At 36.4% G+C, this 24,037-nt stretch overlaps 1 protein-coding gene across 1 annotated transcript in view; it reads right to left on the reverse strand.

Moving 5' to 3' along the window:
• The window catches only part of Ccdc178 (coiled-coil domain containing 178), a 284,918-nt gene that overhangs the window by 16,571 nt on the left and 244,310 nt on the right, over positions 1-24,037 (reverse strand). The window contains exon 20 of the mRNA XM_051202056.1: positions 17,323-17,457. Coding sequence (XP_051058013.1) covers positions 17,323-17,457 — 135 coding nt within the window. The remainder of the gene's footprint in view (positions 1-17,322; positions 17,458-24,037) is intronic.

Here is a 24,037-nt window from a genome sequence, read left to right on the forward strand (position 1 = left end):
TGTGTTTGCGTGTATTTTGTCTGCGTGTATTATGCATCCCACATAAATACCTGGTGTCCACAGACACCAGAGGAGGACATCGGATCCACTGGAACTGTGATTACAGATGGACTTGAGACTCCAGATGGGTGCTGGGAACTACACCTATAGGAGTCTTCTGCAAAGGCAGCAAATGCTCGTAATTTCTGACACATGTGTCCAAACCCTGGAAGTTAATGTATTTATTAAATTTGTCTGACAGAATCTTCCTTCCTAGGATGCTGATGACAGCCAAATTAAAATAAATAGAAATTACTATGATAAAGTGCTACATATATGAAACCCTTTGGTGATGCTCAAATTTCTCACCCTCCCTTGATGCTCTGTGTGGAGCTATATGCAACCTCCTTCTGCTCCTCACGAAAAAGCCTGTGGCTACACTGACAAGGCACATGCAGTGAGTGATTTCTTATTAAAAAAAAAAAAGTGGAGAATTTTTTCTTTCCCAAGTGAACTTTCTTAATGAAAGGGAAAGATAACAGGGGCATAAAAAATATTTGCTGTAGCATCCTCAAGTATTAGGATCTTCCAGGATGAGAACGGTTTTGAAAGAAGGAAAGAAAATTCAAAGGGGAGAGAAGTGATAGGAAAAATTGGCAGTTTTGATACTGTAAAGATAGCATTTTATAATTCAACATTAGAGCCGGATTTTGACTTTTGAATGAATCCGTTGGCTGAGAAGGCTTTGATCCCCAAACATGGCAAGATGCCAGCTGGCAACTCTCAGGGCTAAATGCTGAGATGCCCCTAGTTTTCAATAAGAAACTCACATTTAATTTATCCCAAATAAACAAGGCCTGGGCCGATCATACCATGGTCTTCCTGTATTTGTTCTGAACTATGTTTAAATGCCCACGAGTTGAAAATATGACTTGAGGAAGGAATTATGATCCTATGCTGTGTTCTCAGTGCTGTGGATGCTTTCTTTCGTCCTCTCCTTCCTTCCTTCCTTCCTTCCTTCCTTCCTTCCTTCCTTCCTTTTCTTTCTTCTCTTTCCTTTCTTTTTATCCTTCCTTCCTTCTTTCTGAACCACAACTGATGTGATATAAACATAGCAGGAGTACATGGAACCAGCTCTTTAAACTGAAACTTGCTGTTTCAAAACCAAGATTGTGACATCCACAGGCATTTGAACTTAAATAGGTGTATGTTAAGAGGAAATGATAAATTTGAATGTGCAGTTTACATCTCCTCTGTGGATTCTGCATCTGAACATTTAACTAACTGTATATCAAAAGTATTTGAGGGAAATGCATCTCTACTGTCTATGTAAAGGGTTTTTTTGGTGATTATTATTCTTTAAATAATGCAGTTAATAGCTATGTATATAGCACTCATATTTTACAAGATACCACAAGAAACCTGGATGTGGAAATGACTTAAAACATACAGGAGTGTGTGATAGTCTATGTGAAAATACTGTACCTTTATATACAAAGGTCTTAAGCATCTGTGAGTGTTGGTAGGCTGAGGGTGGGGTGCCTTAGAACCAGTCTTCCATGGATATCAAGGGATGGATGCATAAATGTAAAGTTTGAAAATTCTGGGATCCCTACACCCATCATGAGCTAATTTATCCCATTTCCTTAATGCTTCAACTTCACTTTTACATTAGAATATTAACGTATTGAATCTCATAGTGTAGATTTTGTAAGACATTTGTCAAAGGGATTGAAACAAGATAGTGAAGAGCGGTGCACACTGACCAATTCTGCAGTAAGCATTTGTGTTGTTGTTGGGGTCGGTGGTCTGACTTTGCAGGTATCTTCAATTGTCACTAAAGAGGGAGCCCTGAACGGTGTGTTATACAATGAAATGCGATTATCTTTGTGCATAGTGTAGTCTGATTTGGAACAAGACTTTAGGTCTAATATAAAGATCCATCAAATCAATCATCCAGCTAAGCTACTGTGGCCCCAAACTCCTAATTTAAAAATGTTGATAAATGAAGTAGCTCTTTAGTTAATAAATGAAGTATCTCTTTAGTTGTCCTTCGTCAGCAACATTCATTTTAATGGAAAGTGAGTTTACAGGGTTACATGATTGAACTACTGAGCCACGTCAGTGTTGGCAAATGATGGGCTAAATTATTGATGTTACACACTAATGAATTCTGATGAGAAATAAAACACAGACATTACGTTTCAAGTGGTTCATAATTATTTTTGTACTTTAAAAGCAATTTTATTCTTTTTTCCAAATCATACTGGTTCTGTAAAACAAAAACACAGTTAGTGATTAAACTGAAATTATTGAGTTTGTGGCAAAAAACCCCGCTATTGCAAGTTTTCATTTCTTGGAGGATAATGTTATTCACACTAGGTTTCTGATTTCCTATATGCTTCTGGGAAAAGATAATTAAATTAAATTAAATGTCTAAATTTTAAAACCACTGTCTTTAAAGAAGATAATCTGCTTTGAAGCTATGGACAGCATTCCAGTAGATGGATTTATGTTCACATTTACAGTAGCTGTGCTGAAGTACTACCATTCCTTTGGGGTACTGAGGAACACATTGAGGGCTTCCCACGAATTAGCTTTGTCTGAGACAAACTTATCTTCAAACACGTGATGTGGAGTAAAGTGAACATTGTAAAATGGTCGATGTCTGAAGCAGGCAGCATCAGGAAGTAGGTCCAGATTTCATTAGTGAGCAAAAAGGTCTGTCTGATGCCCATCACTATTTCCTTGTGACGTAACTGTTTCAACCTGAGATCTCAACTATGTGAGGCCATGACATTTCTTTTCCTTCTCCTATGGGTTGACTTAAGAGTAGAGTGACTCAAATCTGCAACCACAATCAAAGCCAGCTTTTAAAACAAAGATGTATGGAAATCAGTGCGATCAACTCAAGAACACATCAGTCAGTGGAGTGTTAGTCATTGGCACTTCCACCACTTTTTGCCTTGACACCCCATTGTGGGCTAGGGAGTTTCTTCTACTATTAGCAGGCCAGGGCTTCATGCATCTGAAACCTGCTATGCAAATGTAAGGTAGATTTATTGTTTTCATTTGTGTGGACTTTAACTTATTTCATGGAGATCCTAAGAATGGCTTGGGAAGATAGTCTTTATATGGATATTCCAAGTTAAGGTGCCGCCATTACAGGTGCTTTTCTCCAATGATAGTATGTGCACAATTCTTTAAAAAGAAAAAAAACTCAATAGCAAAACTCCTTCCATTCTGTGGATTGAGAGGATATGCAGCTTATTATCACACTTTGAGGAAGAAGAGAGAGGGAGAGACAGCAAGAGCGAGCAAGCAAACGAGAGAAGGGGGGAGCGAGGGAGGGAGAGGGAGACGGAGAGGGAGAGAAAGAGAGGGAAGAGAGAGATCTTTATTTTAACTCTGTAACGCTCTATTCACATTAATGTTTACTGAGTTGTTTTCTTCATTTCTTTAATTTCTCCTTTATTAGCCATCCCATGATAAACTTGGTATTGTGTGTACCGAGGCTGTTTCACTGGCTGCTTTTCAAGCCTCCTTTCTTTAGAATTTCCATCTCAATCTTTTACTCTTGTTATTATGGCACTGTTCATTGTTGTAGAATCTTGGTACTTTTGAATGAAAAATTGTGTGTCCAGGTTAATCTCACATCAAAGCAGCATCATTATGTCATGATGATGCTAAGTTGTATGAAAAATACCTACTGGATACGCTCCATTAGTCACTAATTTTCAAACTCAAAGTTCTGCCTTTGAGGACCTCATCTCCCCCATGCCACTGACATGGCTCCCCCACTTGAATAATGGGCTGCTGACATAACAGTGAATTAAACAACTTAAAATGCTGTTTCTTTTGTTGTTGCTAAGCACAAACCCAAGACTTACAGTATAAATCTTTCTAACAAAAAACAAGAATAAATGTATTATTTTATTTTAAGATAAGGACATGTTTGTACTTAGTGAGTTATTTAACAGGATAAGGGAGACAGAGAATTTAATTCATAGAATCTGGCTTTGATTAGTGCTTTCTTTATTAACTTTCTGATGTATTATAAGTCTGTGAAATCAAGGCATTTTTTTCATCGTAGATATCAACATTGGAATTACACTATTGCTTCATCTGTATTTAAAATGGAGGTGCAGATATATCATCCTTACCCACAGGCACCCTTGATATTTATCCGAAAAAATAATTCTAATACTTGGACTGATGATAGGATCATAAGTCCAGTGAAAAAAAGTGGTTAACAAAACCCTAAGAATTGCACCTGGAGTTGGAGGAGAATGAAAACACTTTGATATGGAAAAGGAGATGAGAATGTATTTTTTTAAGGGGCTGAAGAGAAACTGGAGTAAATTGAATGGGAAAATTTAACATCAGAGTCAGCATATAAAGGATAAAGTAGGCTGGGTTACATTAGCAATCAAGACTTTAATTTGCTTATGTACCCAGGATATTCCCAGGACCTCTCTTGGGTTCTCGATACTAACTGCTAAATTAGGTATTAATTAAGCAATAGAGATATTCCTTAAGGGGAACCCACTTGTGACATGGCCTTGATCTTCATTCCCCTAACCTCATTTTGCCGTCTTCTTTATCCAAGCCCTATGCTTTGCTCATAGAGACCTTCAAATCCACCCTCAGAAAACCAGTGGCTTCACCCAGTATAAATGTCCAGTTTCACTATATGAAGCTAATCTTACTTTGGCTGTCTTAATTCTGTTAAAAACACCATCTAAATATTGTATGATTTCTTTTGTAATTAATTTTCAGAACTGACTTACTTATACCATGTAAGGTATTTCTATCCAAGTATCTCCTATTTATTTTTAATCTTTCCATTGTGCCAAGCAAAATAAAAACATATCCATTACTATCCTGAACATTTAATGTGTTTTGAGAGTTGTTCTATGACCTAGCACATCATTCTTGGATATGTTCCATGTGTACCACAGCAGATGCATTTTCTAGCTATCTTTGGTTGGAATATTCTCCCAATCTATTAAGTTAGTTGATGGGATCGATCCTTCAAGTTTTCAATAGTTTGAGTTTTAAAGCTCTTCATGTTCTGTCTATTACAGAGAGGCAAATATTGGGACATCACACTGTAAATGAAATTCTTGTATTTCTACTTTAAGCTTTCTCACTATATGGAGAAATAAATAAATAAATAAATAAATAAATTTGTGTATGATTTGGAGAAAGCTACATACCTCTGTGCCTTTAAGATTTTATAATTATTGTCCTGAATCATTTAACCACTTAAGCATTTGCAAAAACTTTTGAAATTATATATAGAAAACTGTTACACGCAGGTCATTTGAGGGCCTATCTGTATTAGAGCTCTGGAGTAGAGAATGTTACAATGTATCCATCTTTTCTTTCCTGTATCAGTTTTGGAGGATGCTTTGTGTTAGAGATGACTGCTCTTGCTTTCCCTTGTTCCACTAGCCCCCTAGTTTAGTGTCTTCTGGCCACCTTTGCTTCTGATGCAGTGTTAAAATTAGTTTTTAATTTTGTGTCCTGCAGAATTGGTTCTATGATTCTTTCACTTATCTTTGGTTTCCAAGATTTATTATAAATGAATGTGAGTTTTATGTATATATCTTTTGGATAGGGAAAGCATTTGAATTAATGTGATCTGTAATTAATATTTTAACTCAATGGCCACATCAATTTTTATACATTTTAATGATTTAAGTATGCCCCTTCAGTAGAAGATGATCAATTGAAATGTATCCTATTATTAGGATACCTAAGACACAAATGCTATTATTTTTCTGTTTGGTTTGTGAATGAAAGGTCATGAATGATTTCCTGAATGCTGAATAAATATAGTATTCTCCTAGAATGCCAAACTTAAATGGCCAATATTGTGACTTTGTTGATGACGTAATCTCTTATTTATCACTGTTTTCCCCCGATACAATGGAATCTCAGCGTAGTTATAAACTGCTCTATGATGGTCAAAATACTGAATTTAAGACCTGCCTCTACTGTGACATATTGATTCTAGGCAACATGCTCTATCCATCTATGATTTGGTTTCCTTTTCAATAAAATAAGTTTACTATGACAACGTGCTGTAGAGTTCTTTGAGAATTGTATTAATAAAAGGACACAAAGTGCTGAAAATTATGACACATTATAAGGACTCCAGGAGTACTTCCTTAAAAACAAAATAGCCAATAAGTTTCAGCTGTGTAACCCTAGCACTCCAAGTCCCCTGTGTGTGAATTTACTCATTTCCCTTCATCTTATGCCTTTCTTCCTTTTATATCCAGCCACTTCTAGAAACTTTGTCCAAATTTCACCTTTGACAAAGATATTCTTCTGAATCCAGACCTAAGTAGTTCTCTCTGGTTTTCAGCCAACCATAACAATTATTACTCACACTTGATTACTCTTAACCTTGTAACTAATTATTCTGGGATATCTTATGGAGCTTGTCCCTTCAACATTTAAGATATAGTTTAGGAACTATTCCTTTGAGGAATGCTTCCTTCCCTTCTCAGATTGAATTCTTTCTGCTTTCAGTTTTACTTATAAAATGGGATGTGCCAACCTTCTCTGGGAGATCACAGCTCTTTAAGGATGGAGATCATCCCTTATACTTATGAACCCCCAGTCCCAATGTATACAACAATGTCTTTCACAAAGCTGGCCCTAAGAAACACATTGAAATGAACAGATATGCCTCAGCTTAGCTTTGGATGGCTAAAGATCAAGGCCCACAATATATATTGTGTGTATCATACTTGCTTTCAGTAAGTAGGGAGTCAATTCAGTGCTTTGGTATGTATAGTAATGCACTCCCCCAATATCAATCAAAATAACATTCTAGAGGCATAATTTTGCCAGGGAAGGATAATGAGTTAGAAAGTCCTGAAGGTAGGAGTATGAAGAAATGAGCTAAAATCCCTTTCAGACACCATTTTCTGAATCTGAAATGATTTTTCGGCACCAGGCATTTGTTTGTTAGCAATAATCAGTTTGTGATGAGAACGGAATGCTGATTTTACAGCTAAAGGAAGATATTTGGCTAAATTGTGACTCAATAATTTTATTGTTTTAACTAAGAACATTTGTTTAATTCTTTCTGTTTATATGTGTATGCATACTTTAAAAGCTGCAGCAGGAGTCAAAGGAATTGAACTCAGCCAAGCATTTCTTTCATTACATTATATGACCAGCAGTGTTGTGTACCTAGATGGAGTTTCTTGAATTCCCAGGAGTTTGAAGTGCTGTGTAAAACTTGGAGTTGCAACATTTAATTAATTAATTAATTACTTAGTTAATTAATTCACAGCACTGATGGTGGGACCCAGGGCCTCACACATGCTAGGCAAGCCCTCAATTATGGAGTTGTATCACCAATCCTTGCTTTTTAAACTTGTAGATGTGAAAATATAATAAAGTACAAATAGGTTTATCTTTAGTTGGCAAGAATTAGTTGTGTATTCAGAATTGCTCAATTTTAGTATCAATATAAGACAAAAAAAGAGTAGGGTTTGAATTATGGTAGCAAGTTGCTTATGATGTACAGGATGCATCATTTATCTCATTTCATGAAGCATGTTGACCTTGGCAGACACACTTGGTGTGTTTTGTTTATGTATACAGTTGTGTATGTGTATGCTAAGGCCAGAAGACCACTTTGAGTTTTGTTCTTTAGTCCTTTGCACTTTTGCTTTTGCTTTGTAAAACACAGAATTTCCCACTGGTTTGGAAGTTACTAATGTCTGTCTCTGTCTCTCCAACTCTGGGACTACAAGTACAGCCTGACCCCTCCTTCTCCCCAGTATGGAGATACCTAGTCAGTGGATTAAACTGTGGTCTACATGTTTGCATGACAAGCACTTCACCAACTGAGCTAGTTCACCAGTCCCGGTCCTGCTGGCACTAACCTACCAAGCAATCCACAGTCTCACTGCTCATCTATGCAAAACTCAACCGGGTTATTCAGAGCCACTGTCAGAATTTTCACTTTTACATAGAAAAAGACATTTAAAGTAGCAGTTCTATTGCAAATATTTATTTACATAAACTCTAATGGGAAAATTTTGCATTAGGGTGGGGATCCTCACCCTTGTTGAACTAATTTAGACATCCTCTCACAGATGTGTCTAGAGGTTTATTTTCCCTACAGTGATTCTGATCCTGTTAAGTAAACAATGGAGGTAAATCACGACATCCTGACATATTTTTCAAAATTCTCTAATTTATTCCCTCTCATGTTGATGGACATTTACGTTATGTTCATATTGTTTCTAACCATCAATTATTAACAAGCTTAGAATATATAATTGTGTGGAAAACTCAAGGTATTTCTCTAGTAAAAATTGAAATAGAAGGATGCACAGTTTGCATTTTAGTAACAGAAAAATGAAGTTCTTGATGAAATATGAACGTTTACTTCTCTGAATTTTTATCACTACTTGTCAATATCTTTTCAAAAAAATGTGGAGATGTTATGATTGTTGAAAAGAAGTGTTTTTTTTTCTTTTTAGTCATTCTTTTTAAATAACGGAAAATATTTAATTTGGGTGGCTTACAATTTCAGAGGTTATCTCATTATCATCATTGTGAGACACGGCAGCATTCAGGCAGATATGGTACTGGAGAAGGAGCTGAGTGTTTTATATCTTACTCTGTAGGCAACAGGAAGTGAACTGTGTGCCACACTAAGCACAGCTTGAGCAAAGGATACCTTAAAGCTTGTCTCTGCAGTGACAGACACTCTCCTTGGGGGTCATTTTTTTTTTCAAACCACAACATTCCACTCCCTGGTCTCCAAAGGTTTGTGGCCATATCATAAGGCAAAAATGGATCCATTCCAACTTCAACAATCTTCAGCATCTGTAACTGTCTCAAACTATTTAAAAGTCTGAATTTCAAAGTTTCTTTTCAGATTCATGCAATCTCTTAACTGTAATCCCTTGTAAAATCAAAATACAAAAAGCAGATCTCATACTACCAACACATTATGACACAGAATATATATTACTGTTCCAAAATGGAGAAAAGGAGCAGAGTGAGGAAATACCGGACCAAAGCAAGACCAAAAACAATCTGGGCAAACTCCACACTCTGCATCTCCATGTCTGATTTTAAGATGTCCTTCGGATCTCCAACTCCTTTCAGCTTTGTTGATTATAATGCACTTCTTTCTCTTGGACTGTTTTCACGTCCTGTTAGCAGCTTCCCTCAGCAGTTGTCCCAGTGCTCTGGCATCTACATCATCTTGGGGCTACAAGGTAATCCAGGCTTCGCCTTCACAGCTTCACGCAATGGCCATTCTAAGCCTCTATTCAGCGACATGCCTGACACATGCCCAGCCTCAGGGGCTTTCCTTAGTGGAGAAGGAAAATTCCATAACACCTGTCTTCTATGTTCAACTCTAAAGCCAGAACAAGTGGCCAAACCTGTGATGTTCTGCTGCTTACTGGGGCTGGAAAATGGCCCCTTGTTCAAATACATCTTTACCGGCTTTCTGTTTGTAATGATTTCCTTCAGTGCCTAGGCTTGGAACTTGTTCCTTACACAAGACTGGCTTTGAATTTAGAGATCAGCTTGCCTCTGCCTCAAGAGTACTGGGATTAAGGGCTTGTAATTCAAGTGCTTTTGCTATGGGACATTTGCTTCACATATTCTGAAATTTGCTCATTTTCTTATTGGGTTATATATTTTGTGCTGATTTAAATGAATGATTTTTACTGTTGAGCCATCTCTCTAGCGACCTCATATATATTTTAACAGATAGTTTTGAATTGTAATTATTTTATGACTAATTATTACAGGTTCAGTTTCTAGTACACTCACATGGCAGCCCAGAACCATAAGCAATTCCAGATGTATATGTACAAAATAAGTAATTTCAAAAATGCATGATACATTATTGCATGTCTTATGCAGTTTATACACAAGTATTCTTTATCTTATTAAACACATTGTTTTGTATGTTTGGGGAATTTACTTTACACCTCAGTTAACAAGTGAATAGTCTATATTTGAATGTCCAAACACATGTGAGATTTTCTTTGAGTCCTTAGGATCATTGCCTATTTGTAAATAAAGTGTTATTGGGACACATAGGATACTTTCATATGCCATTGACCATGGCCTCTCTGTAAAAAAAAAATGGAGATGATTAAATTGTATTTATGGTTTTACTGTTCAATGAAAAATGTTTACCAATTATTTTATCATGTTTTACAGGTCTTTTTGCATCGATGGGTTTTTCTAATTTAATGAATATAGCCTTTTGATTTGTTTTGGTATAAATTTCCAATGTCAAGCCAACACATTTTGTTTTTCTTACAAAGTGTCAAAGCTAGTCTTGAGGATTTATTTATAATCACCCCAAGCCTCACTGAAAAATCTTGCTTGGATTTGAGTAGGATTTTGTTCAACTTATGAACTTTTAAAATTTGACATTTTAAAAAATTGGCAACTTTTCAATATAATCCTACGAAAGGACATATATTTGCTTATTTCCATATTTTCAGTGGCTCTTTCTGAAAGGATTGAGCTGTCATTTTTTTTTTTTTTTTTTTTTTTTTTTTTTTTTTTGCTTACTCCTAGGAGTTTTGTATTGCAGGTTGACATGTTAGATAACTGTTTCATTAGTTTTAATGCTTCCAGGTGGGTGGATGGCTTAGCAGTTAAAAGCACTGGCTGCTCTTGCAGCATACCCAGGTTCAGTTCCCAGCACAAACATGGCGGCAGCACACAACTATCTAAAACCCCAGTTTCAATGACTCTGATACCCACTCCTGACCTCCACAGGCACCAGATGCATAGGTTCACTTTATATACATGAAGGCAAAACACTCAGACACATAAAATAAGGGTATATAAATTTTAAAACATGCTAGTGCTTACTCTTTCTCTTAGTAAGAGAAACATCATAATGGCGATAATGATAGTTTTGACCTTTTTTTATACAGTGTTTCTGCCTCATTTACTATTTTCTGAAACTGAGGGAATTTTGTTGTATGTTATTTTGTTGCTTTATGATGAGAGTAATATTGTTGCTCTTTACCAATTATTGGTTAGCATATATTGAATGGAAACATAGTCCATCCTTTTGACTATTGTTTATATTAAATCACATGAATATATTTTCTAAAGTTGAATCCTTGAACTTTGAAACATGATACAATATTTTTTTTTGAAAAAGGAATAGTAATATTCTTCATTGATAGTAGCAGTGACATCATCACTGAGAACTTTCCTGATGTCAGTTTCTGTTCTGTTTTCTAAGGATTAACGGATATATATATATATATATATATACATATATATATATATATGTATATATATATTCCTTATGTTATTATATTATATATATATTCTTCTATCATACAGTACGTCCCAATTGACATCTCTGCTCCTCCTAGCCCCTCGCCCCTATCTCCCCTCTCCCCCAGACCCAGTCCTCCTCTACTTTGCTTCAGAAAAGAGCAGGCTTCCCAGGGTTATCAACCAAACATACCCTAACAACTTACAATAAAGACTAGGTGAAAACTTTTATATCAGGGCTGGAAAATGCAATGCCAAACTACACAGTCATAACATGTACACAAGTATACAAGGACCTAGCTCAGACCCATGCACACTCCCTGAATGTGGCTTCAGTCTTTGTGAGCCCCCATGAGCCCTGGTTAGTTGATTATGTGATCTCTGTTCCCAACTTCCTTCGACTGATAAGATGGCTCTGTAGTTAAAGATTTGGCTCACAAACAAAAACATGCTACTATTTTTTTGTAAGAATGATTACTAAAGAAGATGTCATGAGTATGAGAGCAATTGTGTGGTAGTAGGAGTTTGAGGAGAACAGGGAGAGGAGGGAAATGTTGTAAATAGAGTACTCATGTATGAAACTCTCAAAGTATATTAAAACAAAAATTATAGAAGTTATAAATGTCTCCTGTGAGAAATAACCATGTGTTATTTCACATATTCTGAAGTTTGTTACTGATATGCCTTAATAGATGATTTTTATCCATAAGAAACACACAAATTTGCTGGGCGATGGTGGTGCATGCCTTTAATCCCAGCACTTGGGAGGCAGAGGCAGGTGATCTTTGTGAGTTCAAGACCAGCTTGGTCTAGAGACCGAGTGCCAGGATAGGCTCCAAAGCTACACAGGGAAACCCTGTCTTGGGAAACAAAACAAAACAAACAAACAAAAAACAAAAAAGAAAAGAAAAGAAACACACAAATTTGAAAATAATAATACTTTTGGTCTCAGTCTTTCTCTATTTCTTCTTAAATTGCAACTTTAAAATTTGTATACTTCTTTTGAGAAATTCATACATTAATACTATATTTACATAATTTTCACCTTCCCATTCTCCTGCAACTTCTCCTGTGTCCCTTTCATGTCTTCTCAAAACCCCTTCTTCCATAATTATGCACGCACGTGCGCGCGCACACACACACACACACACACACACACACACACACACACACACATGCATGCTACATGGTCAATCAGTGCTGCTCTTATGTATATGCACTTAGGGCTGATCACTTGGGATTGGATAATCCATCAGGGTTCTTGTTCCCCAGAGAAGAGAAGACTGATTCTCTCTCTCTCTCTCTCTCTCTCTCTCTCAGCAGTCAAGAGTGGGGCCTTGTGTGTGATATGTACATGTTTTTTTATTTGGTTCCTATTTGCTTCAAATATATAACTTCTAAATAACATAGATTTTGCCTTTATGATTAAGTTGCAAATTTATAGCTTACAAATGCATTGTGGAACCATTTATAGTTATTCAGTCATTAAATATTTATCCATATTTTCTATTTTTCATGCTTGTCCTTCCTTCTTACCTTTTGAATTATTCAAAATTTATGGTACTGCTTTCTCTCAGATAGCTTAGCAGTGATAACTATTTCTAGACTCAGAAAATATTCTTAATTTATTATAACTATATTAGATTATCTTTCATGCTAGTACCTAAAATTATCCAATAAGATTTACTCAATTTGTTAGTTTTCAAGTGTAATATATCTGTATATATTTTAAATATACAATGCATGTATTTTCACAATTTCTTTTATTTCAAAAAGATTGCACAGAGATATTCTGTTATATCATGTGGATAAGTGATTTTGGTTTTTGTCCTCTCTCTCTCTCTCTCTCTCTCTCTCTCTCTCTCTCTGTGTGTGTGTGTGTGTATATGTGTGTGTGTATATGAGAGAGTGTTTATTGGGATATATATATATATATATATATATATATATATATATATCTGTAAATGATTGGACAAATCATTAAATCATTTATGGACAAGCAGAATTCCCAGAAAAATATAGTGAACATTTCTATTTATGAATGCAAGATTATATGCACCAGGAGCTTGAAGGAAGGTTTAAAGCTTATTATATTCAATCTTGATCAATTCACAAACTCAAAATTCTTCTGCTTATGATGTTTTGGGACTTATAATTAGTTTAGGTGGAAAAAGATGAACAAAGAAGACATTATTTCCAATTTGAGAAAGCTGACATACTATTGGGTGAAGGGGTGTTGATATGCCAAAATATATGTGTGTAGAATCCATAGGGCCATAGTAGGAGGAGCAGGTGCCCTGGGCTGAGTTTCAAAACATTCATTCCAACTAAAAATCTGTAATATCTTCTTCCCTTTTACACCTGACTGTGTCTGCCTGGTTGAGTAAAAGCAGTGCATGCTTGATAGAAAATGTATTCCTATTGAGCCCAAAGCTGCCTGCTAATCTTTCCTATCCTTTGGTCCTGTTTCTGGCTTCTAAAGATTAACAAAACATATGGTAACCTAGTATTCCAGTCCTTAGATGCTTACCTTCTCATCCAGCTTGCTCTGTGCTTTCCAATCCGCATTTCCTACATCCTCTGCCCCCATCCTTCTTATTGCTGCTCCTTTCAACAGTGCTGGTGTAGCTCCTAAGCTATGCTTCCTACATTGAATAAATTACTACACATGTATCAAACCTAGGAAAAATTATGATGGAACTTATCCTTTGATAAAAATGTACTCCTACTTATAGAGTCCAAGGTCACATTTGCATGTATTGGCGGCATCTATGTCTTTGAGTGATCCGTCAGTGCTCAGTCTATTTGCTAAATAAGATGTGAGAGAGGTATTATACACTACAGGTTTACATAGTTTAGGAACAAGAAAGAAAGAGAATTATAGGAAAAAATTGAAAGAATGGAAGTTTATTTTGTTACATACATGAGGCCAAGATTATGTAAAAATGTTCCTACATTATAAAAAGCAAGGCATCCTATATTGTTTGGAACTCATTTGTGTTTTGTAGAAGTTCACTTTTGGTCCTATCAAAATCATGGCCAACCAATATATATGTCTACAGAGTCAAATATACCCAAATCTTTTATTCTCGTTATCATTAATCTTTCTGGCTTCTGCTTGATTGTGTAAATCAAAAGCTTATTTGATCCTCTCCATTTTCTGCCAAGTGCAGATCTGCAGCCATTGCCTTTTTGCAGCCCTGAAAAGAAGTGCTCTGAGGGTCCCTTTTCTGTTCAACATGAGCTCTGAATTGCATTTACTTACCATCAGTCATACACAGTTCATTTTTCAAAAGGTTCAGCAGATGATTATTTTATACAGTAGTTCACCAATACCTTGCATCATCCTTTTAATAATCATTTAGAAATAGAGAACATTTAGATACCCTGACATCACCACAGAGTGAACACTGAGATCAAGTCATCCGCAGATGCTAATCAAGTACATAGGCTGCTAGGCCGTTTGTCCTGTTTGTCCCGTTGAATCAGGTGGAATCACTGACAGCCAAAGGCTCCTCTGCAAATGTAATGGGTAAGCCCATCATGGTTTGCTAGATGGACATGATAAGTGATGTCAAGACAGGCATTCAAAACTGTCAAATGTGGACAACTTAGTATTATACCCCTAAGACATCTGAGGGAGAACACTGTTCTTATTACCAATACAGTAAAGCCTTGGGGTATCTTAGAAACTTCTAGAAAGGAGGGTGCAGTGAAAAGTATGGAGAGTCAGTAACTGAAGTGCTTGAGTGCTTTGTAGAGGACACAGCTGGTAACCACGGTCAGTGAAGGCTAGTGACCTGACAGAAGTGAGTCTTGTTGGACTTGGGAGACTTTTCAGAGCAAGTACCCTCACTGAGTCAGGTGCTCTTAAACAGGCAAGCAAAGAAGGGGTTTGCAGTGGAAGGGTTTAAGTAGGAGAGGGAGAAGGAACTAAACAACAAACTCTGTCAGGAATAGAAACAGACAAAGGTGGCAGCCCTGGAGAGTGCTGGAGCTGGGAAGGCTGGCTGGAAGTGGGTCCTGGAGAGGGTGTGTACTATGTTATCCAATTTAAATCTGATATTCACACGAGGGCATGCTTCCCTGGCTTTGTGGCATGATTTTAGAAGTTGCAATTTCCTTTTTAATGAAAGTTAACATTTAAACATTCTAAACTGAAGGCATCTATTGTAGAGAGAGAGAGAGAGAAAAAAAATGCAGCCGCTACCTCCCTGCACTCAAATACACTAAATCCAAATCCAAGCCAAGCTCCCTGATATATCTCTAGACACCATCTGAGTTTCCCTCCTTGTCCCAGACCATCCCTTCACTTCTGGATTACTAAACACCACAAACACAGACGACTGGAAAAATCACTGTTGTCAGAGAACCCGAGGGTACATTTCTAATATTAACCAAGAACAAAGATGATTTGAAAGTTATAGGTAATCACTCACCTTACGGATATTCAAATTACATTGTCAGTCTTTGCAAATACATCACAATTCACAGTGAGAATTTACAATTTGTAGGGTTTATCAGAACATGATTATTTAGGGAGAAATTTGGAATTTCTCTAAGACACTAATCATCATAACACCTATAAACCATCAAAACCTGAGAAGGGAAACAAAATGAGTAGCCATCCACATTGATGTTTCACTTATTTTAAATGATTGCTTATTCATTTATTTATTTTGTTTTCTACCTGTATCTTAATATGCTGTATGTTAACAGATATTTTTTTGTTTTTAAAATGAAAACAAGATGCTTCTCAATTCTCTACATATGCAACAATCCTTTGTGTGCAAATTTCCATTAATATTTTCTGTACCAGACAACACTTTTTAAAACTTCAGTTCCTTTTATTTCATTACAACTTTTTGTAACTCATTCTTAATAGACCAACATGGAAAGTGTGCACACATACCCATTACTCACAAGGAAATGCTAAAAATAGATTCCAAGAGAAACGGAATTTGAAATCGCTTAGTATTTGTGGAAATTCTTTGAAAATTACTCTGCTTGTTTGGGATCTGGTATTCATCACTGATCATGCCTGTTCCTGAAGACTGTGGTTCTAACAACCATGCTATGTTTAATGGAACAGGTAATCTTGTATTCTTTTATTTCTTCTTAAAAAAATGCCATGTGTTTTCTTTTGGGATATCATGTTTAACACAATTTACGACCAGCGGGTCATTAATTGCTTTTCCAGGTTCAAACACAGCCAGCAAAATGTCACATGCATCTGGAAGGACAGTTGCATTCTAGACCCAACTGCCATAGTTTTCAAATAGAGTCACTGCCATATATACTTAGAAGGATGAACCAAACAGAAGTAAAGCTGGACAGAACAAACACAGCCATGCTTTCAACAAAGTATGCTTGGCATCAAAAGCATCTCCAAAATCATCATGAAAAATTTTGAAAACAAAATAGTGTTAGCAAAGCCCCAAATGTGTAGGCATGAGGGTCTGAATTTGGATCCCCAGCTTTCACATAAAAAAAAATTCTTGGTCCAACACAATAGCATGTGCCTAAGATCTTGTTCTTGGGAAGGTGGAGCCAGGAGGATACTTGGGGATCACTGACCCGCCAGTCTTTCCCAGACAGACCTCTAGATTGCATTTCAGTGGGAAATTCTGTCTCAAAAAAAAAAAAAAAAAAAAAAAAAAAAAAAAAGTAAGGTGGAGAATTCTAGAAAACACACTGTATGGAATGGAGTATCTACCTGCTCCCCACCTTCCCCCTGTTCACAAAAGCTTGGAGGCTGAAAAACACATTTTAAATAGAATATATGTATAGAAAAAAATCCCTCTCTAAGTGAGATAAGTCAGTCCCATCTCCCTGTTCCCTCAAAGTATGCATGGCATGTGGTATGTGTTTTCACTTGCCGGAGTCATCCTTCATGCAGCCCTAGTCTATCAAAGAGGTTAAAAATTTATAGAACTCTGATGGGATATGGTTTCAATGCTTCATCACACACCCCATCATTTGCTTTCCAATCTAGATCAGAATAATCTTGCCGCTTTCCCCGAAGTCACCTACCTGCACTTCTAATATTTTCTGAATGCTGTCCTGGGAGTCTCCCTGAAACTTGATCAGCCTGTTCTGGTTAAAAAGGATCACCAGTTTGAAGTATTCTTGCCATTGCTTGTCCAGCCTTTCTTGCAGCTGACAGAGCTAAAGGCGACAGGGAGGGGAAAAACACAAGTCAGGGGAGGAGAGGAAATTAATGACACTGTTCAAGAAGAATGATGGAGGAAATACAGAAAGCAGCCAATGGCCCGTTCCACACTGGACGGACCTGACAGGAATTTCACAGTCTCTTGATTTTTCAGCCCGCTCATGTGCATTCGTCAGAGACCAGTCACATCTGGCCGCCAGGATGGGGGGTTAATTTTCTCTAAATGCCTCAGCAGTTTTGTTCTAGCTGAAGCAAACTCTGTGACTGCAGAGCTGATGAGTAAAATATTTCTACTTCACCCAGTTTAACTCAAAACCGATAGCCTCAGGACATATTGAACCTTTCTGTTTTAAAAAAAAAAAATCTTTTGACGCTTTTTTGAATGGCACATCAGGTCAAGCCAAAGTTTAAAAAATGCAACCTGGAGACTTTGATGGACATCCCTGCATCTTTTTCTTACTCTTAAAGCTTACTATGGCTGGCGATGTGTGCATCGGAGCATGACAAAACCAAGGAGAATTAACTTAGCCATCAGCTGCGGAGGAGAGGAAAAAAAGCAGGGAGGGAATTTCTAGCTAGGACTCTGAATTAATCTGCCTCCCTCTGATCACATGACGTGGAAACATGTCGACATTAAAGTACAAAAGATGCAATGTTTAGGAGCAGCACGTTTAACTCAGGACCTGCAGAAAGAAGGAGAATTTTCTTACACGTTCTATCATACAGGAGAGTTTAATATAAAAACCCTCAGCACTTTAAATTAGAAAAGTGGCGGTTTTGCCATGACATGGAACTCTTTCCTTTCTACAGTTATCCTTCTGTGAGAATTACTATGACAAGTCTATGTTGTAAAGGGATAAATTTAACAAAATAAACAATAAACTCCATTTACAAAAGGCTCAAATAGTCATATGTTATATTCTGCCACTGAAAACTCATTTAGGGTTTGGTGGCATCAATAGCCACTTAGTGTGATGTGAAAAATGAAAAGAAGCAAGTCTATAACAAACCCCAAATCCATTTGAATATCTCTTCACACAAATGCTAAAACCTGTTAAAATATGGTTGTTAGGGAATCAGGGGTACACGAATGAGACCCTTGGCAAAACATCTAAGAAACAATGCCTGAATTTTAGAAATCTTTGCTATGTATAGTCACCAAAACATTTTAGATAAGGTGATTTCAAATGCCTGATGTTGTCTGTGAATTTTTATTATCAATAACCTCGCTAGGCTTTATTACAACCCTTACCCCAAATTTAGGCTCAGTTCACAGAAAAAAATGAAGGAAGCACTTACTATGGTGAATTTGTTAATTTAATACAAAACTACTCTTAAAGACACATCTCTACTTAGTTGATGTTGTACTACACAATCCAGAATAAATTTAGGATAATTTTGTCTATTTTAGGCTACTAAAGTCAGCAAATTAAAGATTACCATTTCTTAGGAAAAGAAGTTCAGTGAAAATTTTGTTGAAGAATGCTCTTTTGGAATATAAGCCAAGTCGGAAAACTAATGGTAGGTGGTGGGCTGTATGGTGACATATGCATTATTACATATGGAAATGTTAGTTTTCATTTGAAATGCATAGAAGTACATGAATGGCCATAGTCACAATATTACAACTGTGATAAGGACAGGAGGAGGATGTGGGTACTGAGTTGTGCAGTTACATGTAGAAGTTAACCTTGGCCCTGTATCATCCAAGGTATGCATCAATGATTTTTAACAGCGTGTCAGTTTGTATAGACAACAATGTGCATGTGAGACCTGTATTTAAATCATAAATCATAAATTACTTTGGTCTGAAACTGGACAAGGCTCCAGAATCCACCTGGGAGAATTGACTGGACCTCAGCAATAGGAAAAGGAGGTGGTGGCAAAGGGTCTGCAGAGTTGTTTCTTAACACACATTTTGGAAAATTTATGACATCTTACTTGGTCCTAAAGTAAAATATGATCTGGCAGAGAGGGTAGTTTGTTTCTGAAATGCAAAGATGGAGAAAAGGGTAGAAAATATCTTACTTGTTTATAAATTAAATCATCAGGAAATTACCCTTGCTTGTAGAGTAACTCATTGAATATTGTACCTAGAAAATATATTAAGACACACTAATGTGCTTCAATAGGCCAAAGACTGAGATAAATATTGTCAATAAAGTGGCTATGTTATAATAAATAAATATAACCTGTTAATCAAAATCTATCTGTAAGTAGATTGTTTTGGGGGGCAGGGAATAGAGGCTCTGAAGAGGTTTAACAAATTTTTCTTAACAAAAATAATCCTTCCATTTTCTTAGTTTCTTCCTGTCAGTAGATCATAGGTTACTGCTCTTTGCCTGCCTACTGTCTAGAAGTCTGTAATTTTAAGAGTCTGACATCATCATGATTGGAATCCAACCACGTTCCCCTTTTTGCCTTTGAAATTTAGTTGTGATTTTTGGTTAAGGGTTTTCCTGAAGATTGCTATGAACAACCTAAGTGCTGCAGACCTGAGCTGAGGATTGTCTTGAAAAATATGTTATACTGTGAAATGAGACTTGTTTACATCTGTTAAATGGTAAAAGGACATGATTATAAAACTCCATGCACATATCTCTTGCTTCCATCTAGTTGTATACTAGTATGTTGTTCTATTTGACTATTGTAATAAGAAATTTTTAAGACAAAGCAGTGGTTGCCTACCCCATTTAAACATAGAAGAAGTTACACACAGGACAATGAATGCGCACACTATGCTGAAGTAACTGTTGAATGGATGACTGTGGGATGATCTCTTAAGCTCATGAGGTAGCATTAGATATCTCACTGAAAGGCATGGTGGTAGATGGCATTCCTACCATAGATCAGGCCCTACTTTTTCTCCCTGGTGTCACCAAACAACACCTAATTCCACAGACTGGGGAAATGTGCTAAATTACTGCTTTTCATTTTTCTTTCTAGAGTACACTTCCCAAGTGAAGGATGTGATTATTTGGGAGCTAGCTTAGCACTCATAAGACTTTATTTTCCCCTGAGATGCCAGGACACTGAGAACAGCTCCATGAATAAAACCTGCCTGTCACAGGGAATGATAAATTAATATCATGGTATCCAGAAAGAAGACAAAGATAGACAACACCATTTGTACAAGTGGGAAATACTTGGTTTGTGCTAAAAATATGGCTTGATGGTTATGCTTCTCATGCCCACAAGCCAACAGAGGAGAAGCAGTTGGACACTGTTTTACTTCTATTCATCTGTCTGTATTCATAGTCGAAACTACCACAACAGCCTTAAATCTATGAAGATGTGAGCACAGACTGACACCCCTCAATTAGAGAAGGGTATTAAGAACCATACCAGAAAGAATAACACCTCAACATTTTTGAAGTTTAGGGAAAATTTTTTAACTAGCAATCTTCGGTAGAAAAAAGAAAGTATTAAAGTTTCTAAAGAGAAGTTTCTTTTGTTTGTTTGGTTGTTTGTTTTTTTTTTCTGTCTGTGCAACAAATAGAGACCACCACAGAAAACCTCAGCCAATCAAAATGTAGAGTTGTAGAGCCTAGTACTGGTGTGTACATACATAGTAAAACTCCCGCACATAAGGCTCAGGGAAAATTGTGAGAGGAGGCAGAATGATTTTAAGACCAGGAAGTGTGCTGTGAGAGTGTCTTGCAGTAGCATCAGAAGTGATACCCATAAAGTCTTACCAGTGAGACTGCCCTAAGGTGAGATGAGCAAGAATGATATCGATGAATAGAAGCCCCCAAGGCCTCAACAATACACATGAACTGTAGGCAACTGAGGAAATCTGGAGGCAGGAGAGGTGGTCTTCCTCAAGGAGGAATACACCAATTTGCTGTCCTGTGTCAAAGGTCAGCCCTGAAACCATACACATAAGTAAAATTATATGGAGTGAGCAGATCATATTTATGAACATCTAAGTATATGAATTTATGCATACAATAACAATTAATGAAATAAGGGACTATGGTTTTGAAGGAGAGATGGAAGTAGTGTGCGAGATGGTTTGGCAGGAGGAAAGAGAATGGAGAAATGGTGTAATTACAATCTCAAAAATTTTATAGCAAAGTAGACACTTAACCAGACAACAGCTGCTGTTTCCAAGTTCCTGCCCTGCTGAGTTCTGTCTTGAATTCCTCCATTGACGAACAGTGATGTATAAGTGTAAGACAAATAAACCTTTTTCTCCCCAGTTTGCTTTTTGTTGTGATGTTTCATCACAGCAATAATAGCCCAAACTAAGACAATTATGTTCATCTTTGATGGTGAGTAATAAACCAATATGCTCCTAACTCACTGGATTGGTAAATATCAAGTAAGCCATGAAGACTTGTAGTTTTCCACAAAGACTGCGGGGATCCACCTGACAATTTTGTGTAAAAGTTGAAGACATTGTATGGGTTCTGGATCAGAATCCTGAGTGTTGTTCTCAGATTCTGTGTATCACCATCAGCTCAACCTTTCCTAGAAACATGACAGTATCAGGAACGCTGGTGCTCAGCTTCAGAGTTTTCTGTAGACTGGTTGATGTCATGTATAATGACACTTCACAGTTTCTGTTAGGAAAAAAAGCCAGCATGTCCTCTCAAGAAACAACAACAGTAGCAGCAGCAGCAACAACAAAGCACAAAACCAAAACCAAAATCAAACCGAATTGAATTAAAACAAAACAAAAATTGCTTGAAATGGTGAACACACGAAACAGCCTAGTTAGCTGCCATTGGAGTCACAAGGTGTGTCTATAGTCCAATGCCCACTAGCTTTCAAAATAAAATAAATAGACTTCCAAATGTGATGGATAGTAGTTCAGGATGCTTAAAAATTGATAAACAATGCTGTGTACAATAACTTGATTGCTACGTAAGATGGTTATGGGATGGCAGGACTGGAGGAACGCTGGTGGTCAACTCTGAGAAAGAAGAGGGCTCACGTCAGGAAGCATAGGTAGAGGGAGATGTGAGCCCTGTATTCATTCAAACATGCAAAGCCAGTGTCTGCACCTACAGAGGTGGCACAGGCACATGCTTACTTATTCATTATTGACATATGCCCTTAAATTATCATGTACTGAATTATTTTATTAACAAATAAGAACCTTAGTTAAGCTGACATTATTGCGAGGAGGCACCAGCCATCTTCTGTGGCTTGAAGTCATTTATTTTGGAGACTCTATTATAATTTGGCTTTCAAAACAGTATCCTATTACACATGACCATCTGCTGACTTATAAACTGGGATTGTTTTTTGTGTAAAAAGATTTCAGTCATGTTTCTGTGCAATGTGATCTTTCCTACAATAACTATCCAAAATATTGAATGAACTTGTAGAAGGAATTGCTAATTTTAGATGTTTCAGAATTGTTTAAGATATTTATCTCTCTTTCAAGCCACATCATTAACATGGTTCTTGAGTAACAATTTAATAATTGGTTTAACAAAATTAAAGATTTTTTAATTTCCTAGTCTTAAAAGGCAAAGGCAGAGTTCAGATATCAAAATTTATCATCTTAAATGTAAACTTTGTAATCTTATGAGCCCATTGTATGCAATCATATTGAGAAAGTAACTAATATGTTTTTATTTAAATTTCTCTTAAATTGCCTGTAGATTATGGAAGATAAATAGCATTGCAACCGTGCTTTAGATAAAATTAAATTATTTTTAGAGACATATGGTGCCAAAAATTAACTCCTCAAAGCACATAATTTAACTGGCTTTTGCAATTTAAGAACAATGGAAAAAAAGAAGGGACATTTTGAGGAAATCAGAAGTGTCCTTTTAATGAACTTTCAAGAATCAGACATAACAAGAGACTCTTCAATTAAAACACAAAAACCATATGTGACTCCTCTCAACAATGAACTGTGATCGCATTTCCAGAAAACAAAGACAGGCCAGCACTGAGCAAAACAAAACAGAGAGTAAAGAAACAGGAGACTCTACCTGGCAAGGTTCATTCTATCCGAACGGCAAAGGTTAAGGTCAGCCTTTGATTTGTGTTTCACTGAGTAGTGATTTGTCAATCACTGGCCTAATGAAAATATAGTTGATCAAGGTGACTATAGAAGAAATATATCCTGCAGAATTTACACTTCTTGTGGAAAAGTAGGTTTGTAAGAACAAGGTGGTAGATAAGATCACAGAACATTCCATACTAAAGAGTATATAGTGCTAAAGTGTATATATATATATATGCTTTTTATATATAATTATATATAAAGTATATAATTATATATTATATATGAAAGATTATAATTTACATGTCACATATTAATGTAGATGTGTTTATATATTATATATATAAATATATACATATATTTATATACATAATCTTTAGCACTCAAAAACAACAAAAGTAAATTTTCAACTAATGAGAAGTGCTTGTTTCTTTAACACAGTATTACTATAAGATGCATTATTAAATTTAATGATGTTTATGCTGAGGAATACAGTTGGAATATATTAAAAGTACTTGTCTTCCATAATTAAGCTGTTAGGATCTTATAAGAGTAGGGGACTTTGTATGTATAGTAAAAATACTGCTTATAATATATAATGATGATCCTGA

This window comes from Phodopus roborovskii, unplaced genomic scaffold (assembly GCF_943737965.1).
Source record: "Phodopus roborovskii unplaced genomic scaffold, PHOROB, whole genome shotgun sequence".
In the NCBI taxonomy this organism is placed as follows: domain Eukaryota; kingdom Metazoa; phylum Chordata; class Mammalia; order Rodentia; family Cricetidae; genus Phodopus; species Phodopus roborovskii.